This window comes from Protopterus annectens, chromosome 10.part0 (assembly GCF_019279795.1).
Source record: "Protopterus annectens isolate FY-2018-M chromosome 10.part0, PAN1.0, whole genome shotgun sequence".
Classification (NCBI taxonomy): Eukaryota; Metazoa; Chordata; order Ceratodontiformes; family Protopteridae; genus Protopterus; species Protopterus annectens.
The window spans coordinates 1,001,420,740-1,001,443,537 of record NC_056744.1 but is presented as its reverse complement, the minus strand read 5'-3'; the positions used below and the strand labels follow the sequence as shown (position 1 = coordinate 1,001,443,537).

The following is a 22,798-nucleotide window of genomic DNA, read 5'->3' as shown; positions in this document are numbered from 1 at the left end:
TTCCACAACATTTCGTCCATAAAAGGCCACTCAAACTACAGTCATTATAATCCACCAATAACAGTCAATATGCACAATCTCTGCTGAAGTAAAAGTCATGTGAATGATTTCACATTAAAGAGAATTATAATTAACTTTGCATTTCAGAGCTTCATCTACAAATTCAATGCCTGCTGCCCTTGAGGAATAAAGTTGCCTAAGTTACCTAAAAAAGAGTGTTTGGGATATGCAATAAGGAATGGCTAGCAAACAGACAACAGGTTCATACTTGGTAGGCATATCAACCAAAGGAGGACACATTCAGGAAGGCAGCACCCCCCCGCCCCCATGCTAAACAGTAGTATCAGCAAATGCTCTACCTAGGAGGGAGAGAACCCACAGCCTTCTACACAAAGGCAAGTATGCTACCTGCTCTACCACCGACACTGGACAACACAACTATGAATATCCAGGGAAAGTACCCTAAGGCTTAATTTTCTATTTGTATCTTTCATGTTTCATCTAAAGTCATACAACTATCTCATAACACCTTACAGTTGTTGAAGATGGTAGGCATCACACCCACAACAGTTTTTTTTAAACTAGTTATCAGAGTGGTGGAGTCATATAAGCCTGCATAATTTGTTTTTTCACAAGTTTATGGATGAGGGTAGAAAATTTACCCGCCATTCTCAACTGTACAGATTTTGGCAGAATGTCCAGATTTTTGCCCCATATTTTTGGTCCGTTTTTCATAAAAGTTTGGTTTTCTAACAAACTAGTGGCAAGTCATTAAACATTGAAGTTAGAAAATAATGACATTTCTTTGTTTCAGACTTCATGTTGTTGTATCTTTCGACTTTTCCCGGTTAGGGGTCGCCACAGCGGAACTCCGGTTCGCTAATGATTGGCAGTAGATTTTTACGTACCGACTTGCCAGGCCTGACGCACAACCTTCAATGAAGGTACGCCCATTCATGCATGTCTCCACACAGAAGATGCTTTAGCTGAGAATCGAACAGGACAACGTCTTACTGTGAGGCGACAACGCTACTGCAGCACCACCACCACAGCTGAGTTTCAGACTTCATACCCTTCTGAAAATCCATGCTAATGCAAAACCTTTTATTCTATCAATTTTCTAAGTTTGTAAGAACAAGATTTAACAATTGTCCCTATTTTCCGGCCTTTGTCCCACTTTTATTTATGGCTTTGTCCAGATTTCTTGCTCTAAGAGGTTGAGAGGTATGCCGCCATGGAATGTAATCTTAATGGTTAACATATTTAATTTTATGTGTTCCAGATTGCACAGGGGCCAGATTCAATAACGCCTACACTAAGAGTACACGATATGTATTCAGTAAAATTCTTATCACATTTTTTGTGCTTTCTAGTCAATTAGTAATATTACATTAAGTATACATGTAGTCTACACTTTGTGGTAAACGTTATGAATCCCTGTCAATATTTAAAGCTGCAAGAATATCAGTAGGAAAATTAAAATTAGGAGGAAGAAGGTGGGAGTTATGTCTGTGTGGTCCGTTCCTCAGAACAGTGTACACTTAATGTAGGCTTTATTGATTATGGCTCCTGGCAGGTCATATATGAGGGTCATTCCATGGAGAGCATGCTAACTTTGCCATAGAAGAGAATTTGGAAAGCTGCCATTGAATTTTCTTGCTGTTTTCTCTTGTATTAAAGGAGATGTGCAATGTTTGACAAATAGCAACCATGAGTACTTTTTTTTACTCAGGCTCTATAAATGTAATATCTAATGATACATATCTCACATAACACACTTGTAGATCAATATGTGTGTAAAGTTTTAAGAAGCTTTCTAGGGGCTTGCACAAGTGTATAAATACTGAGCACGTGCGAGCCTGACTGCCATTTTGTAGTTAGCTGTAGAGATGTAAGCATGTATGTCTGTGTAGTCTGTCAGTTAATCAGTTTGTTTGTATTTTGTAATGCTGCTATTTATCCTGATGTGTTTCTATGTAATAAAATATATTAACAAACTACCCCACCTGTTTGTCATCTATACTAGAGAGGGATGAGCGACAACACTGATATAAGGCTTTTGTTCCAAATAAATTACTGATTATACCAGAGTTTGCAATGTAGGACTAAACAAGAGGAGTGAGACATAGAGGTTAATAACCCCCCCCCCCCATCATCCCTCCAGAAAAATGACTTGTGTAGCAACTTACTTGGCTGGCTCATGGAGCTGCCTTACACTCTACATGTTTTTTAGTAGCCAGTCTGCCAGTTGTACTTTATACTTAGGGAACTAGCTGGGGGTAGAATTGAAAAGGTAAACTCCCATTTCTCTTGGACTCAGAAGCACACCCACATCCTATTTCAGCAATATTCATACAGGTGGCTGTCTTGCATTTGGCGAAAATAGAGACTCTGGTGTAGGATCATGGCAGTAGAGTAGAAATAGAAAGGTGTTCTGTGTCAAGCATGCAGCCTGGGTGAGAAAATTCCTTGATATAAAATACTAGAGCAACCAGCACTTTGAGGTGCCAGTACCGAATGACCAAAAGCCAGCCAAAACATAACCAAGAGAGTCTGCCTAAATGTTGTTTGATTCATTGCTCCTAATGCAACCTTCTCACACCTGTGCTCTCAGTTTGAAATCATTAGAGTAACAAAAGGATGACATATTGGGACATCTGGTGAGTGAGTATAAAGTAGTGCCTTTTATTTACTGAGTGAGTGGACTGATGTATGTTATGTATGTATGCATGTATGTATGTATGTATGTAGATATTTGCATTTGTTGACCATAAAGTCATATTAGACTTAGTTCCGTTTCAGCAGAGGCCCATGAAAAAAACAAAACAAAATCCAGAGTAGAAAATATTCCAGTACAATAGTCATATTAGGAACAGGCTCTCCCTTTTGTGGCACAGACAAAAGATAGTAGTTAGATATGCAAACTTCTCATCACAACAGAACAACAACAAGAGCATGATGAATGCAGGCAAGCTGTAGGGCCATAGTTTCAAAAACAGTCAATAACCATAATGTGAAGACTTGTACATTAATAGCATAATATACCCAGTGTAAGGATAATTTATTTTCTTTGACTTTTTCAAATTTAATTTACAGATGTACTGCCGAAGACATGGGACAAATGGTCACTTGGTGTCCATTCATGATGCTAAACTGAATAAGCTTGTCCTGCACTTAGTAAAGCACACCCGTGGCAAGAGTCCACACAGCACTTGGATTGGAGGAATGAGGTTCCTGAAGGTAATGTAAACACCCAATGCAAACTGTTTTCTTTTTACTGTTGCATGCTGACAGTGGGAAAATTTATATTTTGAACCATGAAATTGAATGAGGTTTCAGTGGTAGATGAAAACATGCAGTTTACATCATTCTTCTCTAACATAAACAACTCTTGGGCTTGTCCTTGTTAAACCTGATTGTCCCAGTGACAATGTCCCTCTCTAACAGTTCCAACTACTAACCGCCATCAAGTTATTTCAGTACTAGAGCTAATTTCTCAAAATTAGGTGGTTCTTCAAATTCACCAGAGCTGTTCTCATCTACAGCACATCTGCTCACTCTTTCCAGCACTAAAATGTGTTTATTTATTGTGTTTTGGAAGTGGATTGATTAAAGTTAATGAGTCATTTACAGATGCTCCATGTCAAGTGATAACAGTTTATTCAATGTAAATAGAACATTCAAACTGCACCAGCAGAATTTGAAGCATGGAAAGACAACATACAATATTTACTAGCTGTTTACTACAAGATAAATCCTTAATCAAAGAAAATAATAAACTGAAGGGGTGGCTAAGAACAGGAAAATAATAGCAGCGCTCAGGAGCCTTGAAATGACTAAGCTTAAGTACTGAGGTAAAGCTAAAGGGTGTTATTTTAAGCAGATGGGAGTCTGGTACATTAAGTTCTGCTGTTCCAACTATATGTGCATCTCAGAAACAGAGAAGGGACCTCAGGTAAGACTAGGGTAATTTTTGGTAAAACTAGCTAATAGAAGATGATGTGACAGTGTGAAAAGGAACAAACCAGGGGACATCTTTCTCGCTATGAGGCTGCATTGTTGTTTAAAGCTGCTTCAAAGACTGAACCAAAATAATGCTGGCAGAAGTACCAGGTAGTTGATGTAAGCTCAGCCAGTCTTAAGCAAGCAGGCGGTGGTGGTTAATCAAACTTCATAGAATATACCATACATGACAAAGAATCCAAATAAATTAGGGTGACGATGGAAGATGGGGCTTGGCAGATCGCAGTGAATTCTGGGTAAAACAGTTATGATACATTAGGAAGTGCCACTACGCAGCAATGAAAATGTGGAACATATGTGAAGCTAAAACCACTGTCCATAACCTAACTCAGTCAGGGGGAATTCTTTTTTATAAAACAATCCTCAGTGTCCAAAAAAGACTGCTGTGAATAGAAATGTCATGCCATCTACAAAAGGAGGTGAATGACAATGACAAAGGGCAGCAAGGAGAAGGCTAACAGAATCAACAAAGAGAGAGAGAGAGCAAAAGAGTCAGCACTCACAGTAAGGAAGTAGAAAAATGAAGAAATCTAGAGGTGTAGTAGAGAGTCACAGACAGTTGTGAGTGTGAGTGGTAATTAGGGACCAGAAACTAAAGGAAAATATATCTCTGAACAAAAACTAACAGAAAAAGAAGGTGAGGAACTGAGGAACTCAAGTTCTGTTCCTGACCTACAGTTTTAGTTTAGACAAGCAATAGGAAAATGAGAGTCACAGGTTGTAGCAGCAGATAAGGATCTGCAGTTCTCTTCCTGATACGCAATTTCAACTGGCATAAACCAAGTTTGCTTTGTTATTTGACTTTTTGTTTATTTAACTACGTTGTTACTTCTTAAGAGCTTATTGATTTATAATTCAGATTTATAATTCAGAGCAGCAGGTCTTCAGATGATTATAAATGTGATTTTAAATTGGAATTTTCATCACCAACTCCCTGTTTCACATTTTACATGGGGTCAGGATGTCAAATATGAAAAGGAGGAGGTGATGACAATGCATTAAACTAATCAGTTCCCTAAGGTTCTGATCAGCTTCATAGAGGATCATTTCTGGCAAGATTTGCCCACAGTGATACCCTTATTTGAAGTATTGTCTCCTTTTTTCTAGTTGGTGCAGTTGTGGCATTGGTACATATAATGACATATACATACAAACACACATATATATCTACTCGAGCTACACGCTCTAGGGATATAAACCTCAACACAACAATGAATAGAACATGCTGGAGGGATAGATTCCCTTCGCAGAGACTTCCCTTACTATGGAACAGGGTCCCGATCTACATAAGACAGAGCCCCTCACTATCACTCTTCAAGAGGAACCTTGATGAGTGGATGGGTAACAGAAAGTTCCACACTGGGGATCACACCAACAGCACTACTAAATAGGGGCCAAGGGTACTAGCTGCTAGTACAAGGGTCTAAGGAACTACTAAAGGGACGGTGAATACCGCACAACGTGGCTGGGCTAATATATGCCTACGGGCAGATAACTCAGTACCAACCTATGAACCTATGAACCTATATATATATATATATATATATATATATATATATATATATATATATATATATATATATATATATATATATATATATATATATATATATATATATAAGTTCAACTGTGGGGTAGGGTTTTTTTGTAGAATTGGAGTTTGGGGATTCCAAACATCAGGGTTTCAGGGTTTCATCTTCAATGACTCATACTAGAAGCATGACAATGATGGTTACTTAGTTTTGCTTCTTTATTTCTGAAAAGGTTAAAACACAAACATTAAAGCATTTTAAAGAAGTCATAGCAAAATTGTTCATGACATCTAAAGTTTAAAACCCTCCTAAAGAATATGTAAAAGGAAATATAGAAGTATTTTTAGTTAGATAGTATTGCAGTAAAATAGGTAAAAATAACTAGCCTCCATGTTGAGGACATTTAACTTGTCTGGTGTTCTTTCACTTAGGACAGGATAAGCACCTCATGTAGGAGAAAAAAAAATATCATAATATCATTACTCAGAACCATGACAATTTGAGAAGGCAAGGTATGTATGAGAGGAGGGTAAAACTACTCTCATGTAATTGCACCACCCTTCGAGTTGGCAGTTTAAAGAAAGAGGAAGGGCTACTGTAGACCTTCACATGAGGGCTCAGGAGGATGCCATGAACTCAATATTTTTTGTCTTTAATGAACCATCACATAATTATGCATAGAGACACACACATGCATGCACACACACACACACACACACACACACACACACACACACACACACACACACACACACACACACACACACACACACACACACACACGCACACACACACACACACACACACACACACACACACACACACACACACACACACACACACACACACACACACACACACACACACACACACACATACGTTCGCACTTGCATAGACACACGCACACACACATGGAATATGTTTGAGTCTCCTGTGTGATATATGAAATATCCTGTATTATTCGCTTTGGGAATGAGTTTCATAATGAATGACAAAGTCATAAGTTATTAAATGTGTTTCATAATCCTGTAGTACAAAGTATTTCATGCAGCACACAAATGAGAACTCCCCAGTGTTACATTTCCCCTTCTTTCTTTGGATTACTGTTGCATGTTTATTTCAGTCGGGCGTAATAAATATTTGTCTACTAGTGTGTTTCTGTAATGGCAGGCCTTCAACATATCAGCATGGTAGTTTTTATGTTTCTGCCTTCAGAATGGCAACTTTACAATATAATTAGCTCCAATTACCTTACTCTCAAGAGTGAAAGGTTTAGGGTTGCCACCTTTTCAAATGCCCAAAGTAGACATTTTTTTGTAGAAATGTCAGATTTTTCAGGACAAAACATACCCATGACCAGTACAAAGGATAGAACTTCCCTTTCATGCCAAAATAAAAGCTTATTCTTGTAGCATTTCAGTTGCTTATCCTATTTCATATAACATTTAAGTGTTTCAGATAAATAATAATTGTTTTATGCAACTATTAAAGAAAACTATTTTTGTCCTAAAATCTCAGGACATTTGTCATTTTTTTATTTTTTTCCCAGGACACAACCACCCAAAGAGGGACTATCCCTTGCAAAGTGGGGCATGTGGTAACCCTAGAAAGGTTCCTCCCATGCTCCTTGCAGCTTATTTTCTTGAACAGGGATAAGCACCATTACCTTTTCTCCCACAATACTTTCTTAGGTTCACAATGACCATTCATTTAGACTGTTTGTTGCTGTTGTGTTTGTGCTAGGTGTTCCTGTGCCAAGCCTACGAGCTTCCTAAGCTTAGATTTGAAATACAGTAGATACAACACAGCAGACTACTTGTCAAATCATATTCTCACTCCCACTCATTTCCGATTAAGCCTAGAAGACCCATTGTCAAATGACCATAAAGGAGCTCAAATACTGAGAAGCATGTGGATTCCTGGGGCATTTCACCCCACCCCCAATTAAACTAATTTGCAAATGTTCTCAACTAGGTCTTAAGATTAAAGTTAAATCTTTCCTCCAAGACATTTGTCTGTGAATGGTATGAGCTAGTTTTAAAAGCTTTATCTCACAGCATTTCCACAAAACAGGTTAGCATATCTGATATAAAATTAACTCCCCGTCTATCATTTTTTTCCAGAGGAAAAATTACATACTGAATATTTTATAACAGGGCATTTGACACTTTTTCTGTCTCAAAGTTACCGATTCAGGGTACATTTGTGCTGTAACAGAGACCTGGTTTAAAGCAGCAGAAATCACCCCTGCACCCTCTCTCTCTTCTCTTCTCTTTTGGTTGTTCCAGTTAGGGGGTCGCCACAGTGAATCATCTATTTCCATTTCTTCCTGTCCTCTGCATCTTGCTCTGTCACATCAACCATCTGCATGTTCGCCCTCATCACATCCATAAACCTTATCTTAGGCCTTCTTCTTTTCCTCTTACCTGGCAGCTCCATCCTTAACTTCCTTTTACCAATATACCCAGCATCCCTCCTCAGCATATGTCCAAGCCAACGCAATCTCGCCTCTCTGGCTTTGTCTCCAAACCGTACAACGTGAGCTGACCCTCTAATATACTGATTCTTAATCCTGTCCATCCTCATCACACCCAGTGCAAATCTTAACATCTTTAACTCAGCCATGTCCAGCTCTGACTCCTGCCTTTTTGTCAAGGCCGTCATCTCCAAACCATATAACATAGCTGGTCTCACTACCCTCTTGCAGACCTTCCCTTTCACTCTTACTGGTACCCATCTGTCACAAATCACTCCTGACACTCTTCTTCACCCACTCCACCCTGCCTGTGCTCTCTTCTTCACCTTTCTTCCGCACTCACCATTACTCTGAACTGTTGATCCCAAGCATTTAAACTCATCCACCTTCACCAACTCTACTTCCTGCATCCTCACCATTCCTGTATCATCCCTCTCATTTACACACATATATTCTGTCTTAGTCTTGCTGACCTTCATTCCTCTCCTCTCCAGAGCATATCTCCACCTCTCCAGGGTCTCTTCAACCTGGTGCCTACTTTCACTACAGATCACAATGTCATCCGCAAACATCATAATCCACTTGTCTGCCAACCTGTCCATCACCATTGCAAATAAGAAAGGGGTCAGAGCTGATCCTTGATGTAATCCCACCTCCACCTTAAACGCATCCTTCACTCCCATTGCAGACCTCACCACTGTCGCACTACCCTCGTAAATATCCTCGTACATATCCTGTACCACTCTTAAATACTTCTCTGCCACTCCCGACTTCCTCATACAATACCACAACTCCTCTCTAGACACCCTGTCATATACTTTAAGTCCACAAAGACACAATGCAACTCCTTCTGACCTCCTCTATATTTCTCCATCAACACTCTCAGAGCAAACATCACATCTGTAGTGCTCTTTCCTGGCATGAAACCATACTGCTGATCACTAATCATCACCTCCCTTCTTAACCTAACTTCCACTACTCTTTCCCATAACTTCAAGCTGTGACTGATCAATTGTATCCCTCTGTAGTTACTACAGCTCTGCACATCACCCTTTTTCTTAAAGATAGGTACCAAAACACTTTTTTTTCCACTCCTCAAGCATCCTCTGACTTTCCAAGATTTCATTAAACAATCTGGTTAAAAACTCCACTGCCATTTCTCCTAAGTACCTCCATGCTTCCACTGGTATGTCATCTGGGCCAACAGCCTTTCCATTCTTCATCCTTTTCATAGCTGTCCTTACTTCCTACTTGCTAATCCGTTTCACTTCCAGATTCACTATCCCCACATCATCCAACCTTCTCTCTCTCTCATTTTCTTCATTTATCGGCCCCGCGAAGTACTCTTTCCATCTGCTCAACACACTCTCCTCACTTGTGAGTACATTTCCCTCACAGTCCTTTATCACCCTTACCTGCTGCACATCTTTCCCAGCTTGGTCCCTCTGTCTAGCCAATCGGTACAGATCTTTAGTGTCCAACCTTTCATACAACTCTCCATATGCCTTATCCTTAGCCTTTGCCACCTCTCTCTTTGCCATGTGCCTCATCTCCTTATACTCCTGTCTACTTTCTTCATCTCTTTGACAATCCCTCTTTTCTTCTTCACCAGCCTCTTCCTCTGTATACTCTCCTGTATTTCCTCATTCCACCAGCAAGTCTCCTTGACCTCCCTCCTCTGTCCAGATGTCACATCAAGCACCTTTCTAGCTTTCTCCCTTACCACCTCTGCTGTAGTTACTCAGCTATTTGGTAACTCATCACTGCTCCCCAGTGCCTATCTTAACACTTCCCTAAACTCCACCTCACAATCACCCTTTTTCAACTTCCACCATTAAATCCTTGGCACTGCTCTCACACTCCTCCTCCTCTTTTTGATTACCAACGTCATCCTACAGATCACCTTTCTATGCTGCCTAACTACACTTTCCCCTGTCACCACGTTACAGTCTCCAATCTCCTTCACACTGACCCTCCTGTATAGGACTTAATCCACCTGTGTGCATCTTCTTCCACTCTTGTGCATCACCCTATGCTCCTCCCTATTCTGAAAATATGTATTTACCACAGCCAAGTCCATAATTTTCACAAAATCCACTATCATCTGATCTTCTGCATTCCTCTCCTTAACACCATACCTATGCATCACTTCCTCATCCCCTCTGTTCCCTTTACCAACATGCCCATTGAAATCCACTCCAGTCACCAGTATCTCACCCTTGTGTACACTCACCACCACTTCATTCAACTCACTCCAAAATTTTTCCTTCTCATCCATCACACACCCAACTTGTGGAGTGTATGCACTAAAAACATTCACCATTACACCATCAATTTCCAGCTTCATAAACATCACTCTATCTGACACTCTTTTCACCTCCAAAACACTCTTGGCATACTGTTCCTTCAGTATAACCCTACCATGTTTCTCCTACCATCCACACCATGATAGAACAATTTGAACCTGCCTCCTATACACCTGGCCTTACTCCCCTTCCATCTGGTCTCTTGCATGCACAATATATCAACCTTCCTTCTCTCCATCATATCAGCTAGCTCTCTTCCTATACCAGTCAGTCATACTGCCAAAATTCAAAGTTCCTACCCTCACTGCTACACTCCTAACCTTCCTAATCTCTTTCTGCCTTTGGGCATGCCTTCCCCCCATTCTTCTCCTTTGGCCAACAGTAGCCCAATTTCCGCCAGCACCCTGTTGGCTAACAGTACTGGTGGTGGTCGTTGTTAACCTGGGCCTCGACCAATCCAGTTTGGAAATCTGTATTTTTGTCTGCATGTGTCATTTGGCAGAGGTTTTACACCAGATGCCCCTCCTGATGTAACCCTCCCCACTGCACTACCAGGCTATAACTCATTCCACACATTTTGGCCCCAGAACTTGGACCGAAGCTCCAAAGGTGCTGATGTTTCCATATTCATAAAAGATGCGCACACCTCCAGACTGGTAGCCCAACATAATGCATCAGAGATAATTCAGGTGCAGCTAACACTATATAAGAGAGCAAGTCAGTTTGGAGCCTGCTATATGTCCCCAACCTTGTCCCAAGACTCACACTCCATGTTCCTAAGCACCCTGAAGAATATTAGGGTCCAACCTGACACACTCAAACTGGGCGACTTCAACTACTCCTCCATTAACTGGGGAAACTACTCATGTACCAATACACTTGACCAACGTTTAGTGGAATTCATTATTCCCAATGCCCTGGACCAGCTCATTCTTATCCCCACTAGAGGTAGCAACATCCTTGACCTGGTCATTACTAACATGGGTGACCATTGCTGTTCACCAATAGTCAACTCCTTCCTGGTTAGATCCAACCACAAACTAATTAGCTTGGAAATACACATCCTTCCCACCCCCAACCCACCCCCCGCAAAGGTAACCACCATGAAAAACTTCTCCAAAGCTAACTTTGGGCTCCTAAAACCAGAGGTGGCTAACTTCACAGCACCCATGCAAATGCAGAATAGTTGCATGACTGCCGAATCATACATCAATGCACTGTACGAACACATACACATATGCATGGATCTCGCCATACCCGATAGAACCAAGACGCTCTCCACCAAAAAAAGGAAGTCAATCTTTTTTTTTAACATGAAATTTAAGTCCCAGGAGGGGACTGGTCTTAACATCAGGGGTATAGAATGAAATGTTCCTTTTAAAATGGCTTTAAACACTCCTTTCATAAAGGTTTTACATGTCTTGGATGCCAGTCAAGCCATGGAAAAGCCAGAGTGAAGTGATGAAATAGCTGCCAGATGTAGCTAAATGGAAGAGAACCAGCTCTTTCATCAAAGGGCTGTGTCAAAAAAGTTAAGCACTTGGAGAAGGAAGTTAAAACAGGATGTATGCCTATTATATGGTTAACCTTTTTCATTTGGCCTTGTATATTTTTATGTTGAAGGCTTATGAAAGGCAGTCAATATGTTTACTTCCTCTTTGGCAAACTTTGGGATCATGTCTGGCTACCACTCGAAGTTGAGAAGCCATGGATTTAGACAAAGGGAATGAATATCTGCATCAGGCAACCCAGACAGGAGTGCCAGCAGATGAGGATGCTACAGAAGGAGGAACCTCTATGAGGCAGTCATACAGGTAAGGAAAGACTCTCACCCATAGAAGTTATATATAAACCACATCTGGAGCCATCATTTGGTAACTACCCTAGAGCTGTGGTGAGTACAAATGTCAGAACTCAGAAATTACAGTTGTGTAAGTAAAGTCACCATATCAGTAGATTTTCAAATGATTACTGCTGTAGTAGCCAAAGGTATTTGGGTTATAGCCTGCATAGGATATAACAGCTAGCCAGCTTCCAAAGCTTCAAGTAGCTACCACACTGAGCTGACTAAAAAGACAAGTTTGGACAAAAAACCCTTAAGACCTTTGATACCAACTAAGAGTGGAAGGCTGGGCCATGATACAGCATTGCTAGGAATAACAAAGGATCCAGAGCTCATTTAAACAATCCTATCTTGGTTTGTGATTTACAGTGGAGTTGACTGGTAAGAGAAATTTTATTTGAATTTATATTTTATTTTTTATCACTGTTTTTTATTGTTTGTAGGAAGGGACATCTTGTAGACAGGAAAATTTACTTTGATTTATATGTTGTTGTTTTACTTTTAATTTTCACTATTGGTTGATAGAAAGAGATAGGTTTTAGACAGGCAACCTCTAGCCATTGCAAGGGTCCTACTCAGGTATAAATTCACACAGACTGCAGAGGTGAAAATCCAGATCTTATCTAAACAATCCTATCTGGGTTTGTGATTTATTGATCTTTACTATTAAAAAGAAGTGTGACTGTGAAATATAGTGAGTAGAAGCTACTGCAACGTAAAGGATTTACAGCTTTTGTCTGACTTTCATCACTTGCTCAGTCAAAACAACTTTACGGTATTTACTTTAGTATTTAGTTGTATATTGCTTGTATGATATTTGTCATAGAAGTTCATTTAAGTTCTTTGAATTCTGTGGTTACTGATTTTGATTATTCTTTTCTTTTACATTATTTTATTCGTTTGAAGCTGAACATGGATTCCTTAAACGAGTATGCAATTAATGATTTGCTAAGGCACAAATTTCTTCTATGATGTAATAAATGCTATGCATATTTAAAAGTAACACCTGATAACACTGGTGATCCGTGTTCCTCATGTCAAAAGTTGGATGATTTGCTTACCATTATTAGAAGTAAATCTAGACTTACTGATGATGATTGCACTTGTGCAATTGGCACGACTTGGAGAACCATTGTTATATATATATATATATATATATATATATATATATATATATGTATATATATTAATGACTGGACTGGTGAGATAAATAATGTTAGACAAAGAGCACATAGAACACATTTAGGAAATGATGTGTCTATTGTATGTAAAGATCATTCAACCCTTATGAAACAAGATGATAACCCTGACAACTTTGGAATTCTGGAAGCAAATATTCAGCAATCTGAGGATTCAGAGTGTTTAGAAGGAAACTAAAAAGAAAGAAAGGAAGAATTTCACAACAAATAACAAGGAAGAAAAAGAAACCGATTGATGTCTGTAAAGTAAAAAGAATATGTACTAAAACCGACACTGCTTTGTTATGTGATTACCGTTTACAGGGAATGATAACAGTTTTATATCAGAAAACCTTCATTTTACAGAAAAAGGCATCATTTTTCCAAACGAGAAGGGAGAAAAAAAGAAACAAGTGGCAGATGAAAAGGAAGAAATCTAACTTGAACTTGGCAGGATTGAAGAACATTACTAAAGAAAAAAGAGAAAGACAGATGGTGATTATATTGCTCAATTGTGGATGTACAAAGCCATCTGGATAAGAACTGTATACTTGCAAATTTAATACACAGTAAAAACAGTGGGATTAATAAGACTAATGGTTATGAAGATCATTCCTTTGTAAGAATTAATAGAACATATATTATTGTATTACAAGTTGAAGATTCTTCAGATCTGGTCAGATAAGATATTCTTGTTATTGGAGATTCAATTATTAGAGAAACTGATACTTATATCTGCAGAAAAGAAAATGAATATCGAATAGTGTTATGCTTGCCAGGAGCAAAAATAGAAGATATGAGACAAGCCTTGGAATACCTTAATATAAGGAAGTACAGATCCGTTTTTATTCATGTCGGTACAAATGATCTCATCCACAAGGATTATCTGACTGTTAGTAGGGAACTTACAGCTCTCACAGATAGTATAGCTTGTACTAGTGTTAGGCCGTATTTTTCATAAATCACATATAGCAAGGATAGTAAGGTCACTGTGAATGAAAACATTTTTGGGGTAAATACCTACATGGAAAAAAATATCCTGTTTTAAAAAATGGAACAATGTAGAGCATCCAAGCCTAGTTTTGGACACACGTGTTCAGACAGGATGGCATGCATTTGTCAAGATCAGGGAAGAGAATTTTTGCAGCAGATATTTTGCAGTATTTGACAAACACTAGGCAGGATTTTTGCGAGATCAAAAATTTAACAGTTCACAGAATTGATGCATCTCTAATGGTGGTTACTGCTAGGAGCATTAATAGTAAAGTTTTTTTTTTTATTGGAAAAATTTCTGTGTTCCCACAAGACTGATGTTGTTATTGTTTGTGAAACATGGTTAAAGAGCAATGACTGGAAACCAATTCTGTCAGGGTATAAATATTTTTACTGTAAAAGACATTCTAACAAAAAATCAGGTGGAGGTGTTATGATGGGGATTAAAAATAGTTATGAGACCTGCGATTGCTAAATATTAAATGATAACAACAATACTATAAACTGTTTAACTCTGACAGTAAAGACAACCCTGGAGCATATAACAATTGTTGGAGTGCATAGACCACCAAAGTCAAGTGAAGATGACCAAGAGGAATCCATACATTTCCTGCATTTAACACAGGAGGGAAGAGTAATGTTAGCTGGGGGCTTAAATTTACCAGAAACAGATTGCAGTAATATTGATTCAACAACATTAGTAAGGAAATTATTCACAATGTATATTCAGGAACAACAGTTGCTTCAGATTGTAAAAACCTACCAGGGAATGGAACATATTAGACATTTTTTGTGTTCCTAAAGAAATCACTGTTACTTTGTTATGTTTTACCACTGTTGATGTACAGTGATCATGGGGTTATGAAGGTTAATTTGTTGATAAATAATTCTGCCAAACTGAAATATAAACCAATGCAGAAAAGGTTAATTACAAATTATATGGAAGAAAAACAGTCACTATCTAAAACTATCTGGAGTGAAGTGTTCAGTTTTCCATCAGATATTCTGAAGTTAGAAACAAACAAAGCAGTACTTAATGAAAACAAAAAATTAGCTTGTCAAGAATGATGAAAAGAAGGGAGTCGCATGAATAGCTACTGCTTGGCTACTACTAGTGTTGGTCTCACCACAGCTTCACTCTGCTGGGATACAATGCTCCTTTGCTTCTTCTCTCACCAGAAGCAAAACATTAACACCAATCCCAGGATGAGAAGCAGGCCACAGCCTGGTTGGTGTTCCACAGACTTATCCCAGATGATGCAAGGGTCTGTAGGCTTATTGTAGCCTTTTCCTGGTAGATGCCGTGAATAGCAACCAGACCAATCAGGAACATCAAACACAGACATTTACTGCCCAACCAAAAAAAAGTCAGAAATCAATGCACTCTGCTCCTCTCACTAGGCACAAAATATAACCACAAATTCCAAGCTGGCACCTATAAAGCAGTTATTGGGCTTTCTGGTGATCAGCAGTCTCCAGGAAATACTGTCCCTGTGCTCCTTTTCTCACCAGGAGCAATACAGAAGCACTAATTCCAAGAAGATAAGTGAGAGGCAGAATGTGGGCTATCCACATTCTGAGCAGAAAGTTATTTATTGCTTCCGAAACTCTTGTGAAAATTTAAGAAATGATCGAGGATTAACACTTGGTAATGAATATCTTAGCAACTGACAAAAAGGGCCCAGTATCCAAAACTAAGTTAAACAAAGTTAAACAGAACAGCTAAAAGGGATTCTTATATCTCTCATGTAATTTCACATTTATAGAATAACATCCATACTGCTGAAACTGTTTCTAGCAACAAAATAAGGACAGATGAATATTGATGATCAAAATATATACACTGGGAAAGGGAAACTGGATTCTCAATGGTCTTTAAGCCATAATGCATTACATTAAACTATGAACTATGAAACTAAGTTATTTATTTACATAAGGATAATCAACACCTGAAGTTTTTATGACTGCAACTTTACATAAATTCTGGACATGACTTTTAAAGTTGAAAAGAAAAATCATTAGAGAACAGTACTGAAAATTTTTGAACTTCTAGAAAGAATTTAATGTCTGTATACCAAATATCTATGGTAAAGCCTTCTTAATATTTTTAAAGTACTTTTTTTTAGAAAAAATAATACATAGCCAATACATGAGCTGTATAGACTGGTTTAGTCTTGAGTTGTGATTATTCTTATATATAATTTAATAAGATGTTTTCCAAAAGGATTTATAATAAAAAAAGTGAATCTTACATAACTAGGACTCAAAATATCATAACTAAAGAATTTAAATTTAACAGTAATACAATCACATAGTTAGATATTCTAACATCACACATGATAATAAACATGTTTTTTACTTGTGGTTTGTACCCCAGTCTCCTTTCAACCTGTCGTACAAGATATCTTATAACAAAATAGGGTAGATTTCAGAAGAAATTTATGAAAATATTTGGTGTGGAAGATGCAAATTCAGTAGTAGGAACTCAGACAGAACTGACATATTATTTCTTAAGGTACAATAACTGGACTAGACCAAATAGATTCTTAAGGAAAGTAATAACCATACAGGGTATTATATTCATAAAGTAGCATAAATTGTTTGAAGTACTAAGCCAATACGGGAATGGAGAAAAGGAATTTTGCCTATAGGGATGAAAGCAAGTAGGAGTACAGAAAATAGGGAAGAGGCAGCTGGAAGTTACTGGAAAAAAATGGCAAAGGAACAAAGATACTGAGAGCAAATAGCTAGAGTGGAAAAACTTACAGAGTGGGATGAGACCAAGAACACATTTGAATTGCAGGCTAGAGACTACCTGCTATACCAGGGGCTGATATCAAGAATATAGGCAAAGAGAAAGGAATAGGGAACTCTTAAGTGAAAGCCCTGTTTTAGTAGAGTTTTTACTTAAATCTAGAGAAGCTGTTGTTAAAAAGGAATAATTAGTAGAGAATATACAATATTGCACAATAACTATAATAATCTATCAGAGGTAATTAGAAAAGACAAGGAAGCGAGACAGGAAAAACAATTTATAGAAGCAATTTATAGAAGAACAATGGAAGGAAGTATGTGTGACTCCAAAGTTTGCAGCAATGTCCAGAAGGTTTATAATCTTTGCTTGGAAGTGTTTGCGCAGGAATTTTAATACCCTAAGCAGACTTTAAAAAAATTCCTCTAGTAGATAACAAATGCTAGAAGTGTGTTGGAGAAGAAAGATGTAACTGGGAACATAGGCCTATGTTTTGGGAGTGTAATGAGTTGGCAGGTTTTAAACATTTCCTACAGAGTACTCTGAAAAATTGGGTGAGCAAATTGATGTAACTAAAGAGAATGATTCTTTTGAGCTGGGATACAGGATCTGACTTGCCTAGACATGGTATGGCCTTATTAAGTGTAATTCTATTGGCTGCCAAAAAAGCAAATACTAGAAAATGGAAAGCAAAGTCTAAATGAACTGCATTTAAAGTATTGAATATTATAAAAGAGATAAAATAAATGGAAGAGGGATCTTTAGAAAAGGAAATGAGCAAATTACCTAGAAATAAATGGAAGTTGTGGGAACAAAACATGCAGAATAATGTTCACGAGGAGGAGTGAGGGTTAAGGGAAGGCAGGAATTCAGTGATTTATGTAAGTTTGGACTGATAATAGTAAGAAAAGATGTGTAATGTATGTATTTATGTGTGTGTGTATATATATATATATATATATATATATATATATATATATATATATATATATATATATATATATATATATATATATATATATATATATATATATATATATATATATATATATATATATATATATATATATATATATATATATATATATATATATATATATATATATATATATATATATATATATATATATATATATATATATATATATATATATATATATATAGGGATCCCACTCATATGATAGAAACCTCATTTGACTGAATTGCATTTGAATGAGACCAAAAGACTGAAATTTCCAAAGACTGAAAAGTCACTTGACTGAAACCCATAAGACTGAAACGCATAATGCTGAATTTTAACATACTAAATTTGAAACTGGACTATATAAAACCAGACTAGGTGGGGGGCTGTGCCCTCCATCCCACCCCCTTACTATATATACTAAGTCCAGCATCGCACTACAGTGGGGAAAAGGGCATAGTCGTGGCTGCATGTAGACTACTGTAAGGTAAGTGAAAGGTATATGCCCTTTTCCTCACTGTAGTGCAATCCTGGAGTTAGTATATATAGTTGGGGGGTGGGGGTGCAGCCCCCAACCTAGTCTGGTTTTATATGCTCCATTTTACAATTTAGTATGTTAAAATTCAGTATTATGGGTTCTGGTCTTATGGGTTTCAGTCAAATGACTTTTTAGTCATTTGAAATTTCAGTCTTATGGTTTCAGTCAAATGAGGTTTCTATCATATGATAGGGATCCATATATATATATATATATATATATATATATATATATATATATATACATATATACATATGCACACACACACACACACACACACACACACACACACACACACACACACACACACACACACACACACACACACACACACACACATACATATATAATGCATGTAAATGGAAATAATGTTAATATGGTTTGTTTTCGTCTCTGTTAATGTATGTTTGCATATGCCTTAAATGGTAATTTAATAAAGATGTTTAAAAAAAGCAGATATAATAGAAAATCAGAAAAAATGTAAAATTTTGTTTAAAAGAATATATAGCACTTCAGGTTGTGACATTACATTATGGGACAAAGGGTAGTGTTCGCTTACAAAAAAATCACCACTGAATACCTGCTTTGTGTGTGTTTTTTGTTTTTTGGGGGAGGGAGGGAAATTGTTAGGGAGTTTGTCAAATAATGTAATGTTTTGTTGTTTATCTCTCTCTTTCTTTATTTATATGGCTGTACTTTGTTTGAAAGAAAATACATTTCACTGAAACTCATTTTGCCAAAGCCTCATTTCACTGAAAATGAATTGCCTGAGCACAATTCACTGAAAGCTCATTTTACTGAAAACTCATTTGACTGAAACTCATTTAGTCTAAACAGGTATATGACCTGTTCCCCACTGTAGTGCGATCCTGGAGTTAGTATATATAGTAAGGGGGGGTGGCGGGCGTACCCCCTCCACCTATTTTAAATGTTGTAAACCATACGGATGGATACTTACAAGTCGAATGAATAACTCTTACCCGAAGATAATATATACCCAAACTATGTGGGGGGCTGTGGCCCAACACCGCCCTACCTATATATACTAACTCCAGGATTGCACTACAGTGGAGAAGAGGGCATATACCTGTTTAGACTAAATGAGTTGCAGTCAAAGAGTTTTCAGCGAAGTGAGCTTTCAGTGAATTGTGCTAAGGCAATTCATTTTCAGTGAAATAAGGTTCAACAAAATGAGTTTCAGTGAAATGTGTTTTCTATCAAACAAAGTAGACCCATATATATATATATATATATATATATATGTATATATATATATATATATATATACATATATATATATATATATATATATATATATATATATATATATTTATATATATATATATATATATATATATATATATATATATATATGTGTGTGTGTATAAACAGCTCCCAGCCCTGTCATGGCATTGTTTGATTATTTCCTGACTAAGCCAATAATAGCATGTTCATATTATGGTATCTCTTGCATTTGACTGTAGGATGCTAGAAGTTTAATACACAACCATTATAACACTTCTCAGTATATGGGTTGGGAGGGTGGCCTAATGGTTGAGGTGTTTGCCTTACAAACACCAGGTACATGGTTTGAATCTCACAGGGGATAATTGGCTAGGCTTAAAGTGGCTCGCAAGGGCAGTTAGCCTAGTACTACTCTATGAACCTATATCTTGTTAAGGCAGTTTTTCTTACCATTGTGTAGCAATAGTTTTAAAGGTATACAAATCTATAGTGTACTTAACCATGCACTGTGAAAGCGTTATGTAAGCAATGTTTTTTCACCATTTTAAAAGACACCGCTGTTTGAATTTCCAGACAGAAAACTTTATCTGGACTGACGGGTCTAAGTGGGACTACAACTCGTGGCTTCCTGGTGAACCCAATAATCTGCAACAAAAGGAGCTCTGCTCAGAGATGTACACTGCAGATTATAGTAAGTAGTTTTGCTGTGTAATGATCTTTAGTTTTGTTTAAATGCATTTACTACTTAAACAAGTACCACTCCAAAGCAGCCTTTACAGTAACTTGAGTGTTGTGACTTAAATAAGCAAAAATCTGGTACAGTAGCTGGGACAGTAATATCTTATTTGGGGAAAAGAGACAGGAAGTAGATATGATGGTAATCTTCCAAGAGACAACACTGACAAGCTCTGGAATCATACTAGTCAATGAATAACTATAGAATAACAGTAACACAATGCACTCTGGAAAATGTCAGAATAATGTTTCATTTTAGATTCTCAAGGAACATTTTTTCCATCTCAATTTTCAATACCTGCAAGATATTTCTGTTCAGAATCTCTACAAAAGGAGAGCTTGTTATTCCACTTCCCATTAAGAGAATATTCTCATTATATGTATTTTCTTCTACATGGATCCCCTGTTGACACCTTCCCTCACAGAAGGCTCAGTTATTTTACTTTTACCTTTGGCAGAACTGAAAGTTTCATCTCCTTGCAGATAGTCTTTCATCTCACTACTAGTCAGTTTTGAAACTTTCTCGGCCCACCATAAGACAACAGTCCTAATTTCACATTCTGTTTCCAGCCAACTAAGGGCTTTTTAAGTTTATATTTTCATCACTTCTGATTATTCATGCTTTACCCTTGCAGTACTGCATATCTGTCTTATCCATACATGTACACATATACACTTAATAAGTCATAACGACTTACTAGTGAAATTGCATGTCATATAGATGTACTTCTCCAGAATCTGCATACTACAATTGTTTTGTTATGTTCCAGCAGTTTCTAATGATATTTTGTCACTGCTTTTCAGAACCTGGATTATGGAATGATGCAGACTGCACAAAAAAAAACCCTTTTGTCTGCTTTTATTGAGAAGATGCTCTCTCTTCTTCCTAATCTGAAGATTTTTCACTTTATTTGCTTTGGAGCAAGAGCATTTACAAGATAGTTAACACTTTTTAATGCTTATGTCTTCACATGTAATGCTATATTAAAATGTCTGGAGTTTTGTTTAGCAATGCTATAAAAACAATGTTATAAGCTGTAAAAACATACGTGTTTTGCAGTGCAACACTTTTTGCATCCAAACGCATGATGGCTGTAACTGAATAAATAAAGTATATCCTTCAAACCATAGATAAAATGTGATATTTTTCTTTTATAATGCTTTATAAGATGCATATGGTAAATGCAATGCAATGCTGAATGCATGCTTTTGATAATAAGCAGCTTTTTGAAATTAAAACAGCTGACATCAATGTAAAAGTCACTTCAAGAATGTAGAATACACTATGTATAAAAATACTAGTTATTTAAAGTAAAATACAAAGGGATAGACCAAGTACTGCAGAGCTAATTCTCCTGCCTTAAAATAAGGGCATAGGTGTTATACTGACATTTCTGCATAGAAATTATGTCAAGCCAGATAAAACAGGAAAATAAATTATATAGTCTTGCTCTAGCATTACAACTTGATATAATATCAGAATTTCATTCCATGGGCAATGAACGATGGTAGACCAATCCTGTGTTTTTTTTTTTTTTTTGGAAGTCGGCCTATTGCCAGTACAGTAAACAGAGAATACTTGGTGAGAAATGTGCAGCAAATCAGATGAGGGCATCATCAGAGGACAGGAGGGCTTCTTTTAATACATTATAAGTCAAATGCTGACTCATAATGTAAGTGGAAGTAACTGATTATTTGGAAATGTCACCTTCAGTGTAATGTTTTATAACTCTACATCATAAAGATCTGTGAAACAATGCATGTTGATACAGATAACTTCAGAATGGAAACAAAATCATCAGACATTGCAGAAAATCATCACTGTGTAAGCAGAAAACAACAATGCCAGCTTCATGAAGCATAATTAACAAAAAAAAAAAAAACATTTAGTTTGAATGATGCAGGTTAATATATTAAAACATGACAAAGTTAGACAGTTATATACAGCAAAAGAAAAAAAAAGCCCCATGGGTCAAAAGCCTAGTATTTTACTACAATACTATGATCATTTTCAAGTGTAATGCCCCTAAACTAATGACCATTTTGCCTGTGCATACATATGTATCTTTAAAATGCTTTTTACATTGTCTCACAAATGTTTTAAGGAATATTTGCAGCATAATTATGTATGCAATATACTTTTATTTTCCTACTGTCAAAGTCAAAGAAAAATGTTTTAGCTCAGATTCATTTTTTATACTTGTTATTCCACAGCA

At 37.1% G+C, this 22,798-nt stretch overlaps 1 protein-coding gene across 1 annotated transcript in view; it reads left to right on the top strand.

The window, feature by feature from the left end:
- Positions 1-21,696, top strand: part of LOC122812820 (lectin-like) — a 40,434-nt gene extending 18,738 nt beyond the window's left edge. The window contains exons 4-6 of the mRNA XM_044084873.1: positions 3,097-3,240; positions 20,421-20,538; positions 21,387-21,696. Coding sequence (XP_043940808.1) covers positions 3,097-3,240; positions 20,421-20,538; positions 21,387-21,448 — 324 coding nt within the window. The 3' untranslated portion in view covers positions 21,449-21,696. The remainder of the gene's footprint in view (positions 1-3,096; positions 3,241-20,420; positions 20,539-21,386) is intronic.
- Positions 21,697-22,798: the final 1,102 nt, after the last annotated feature.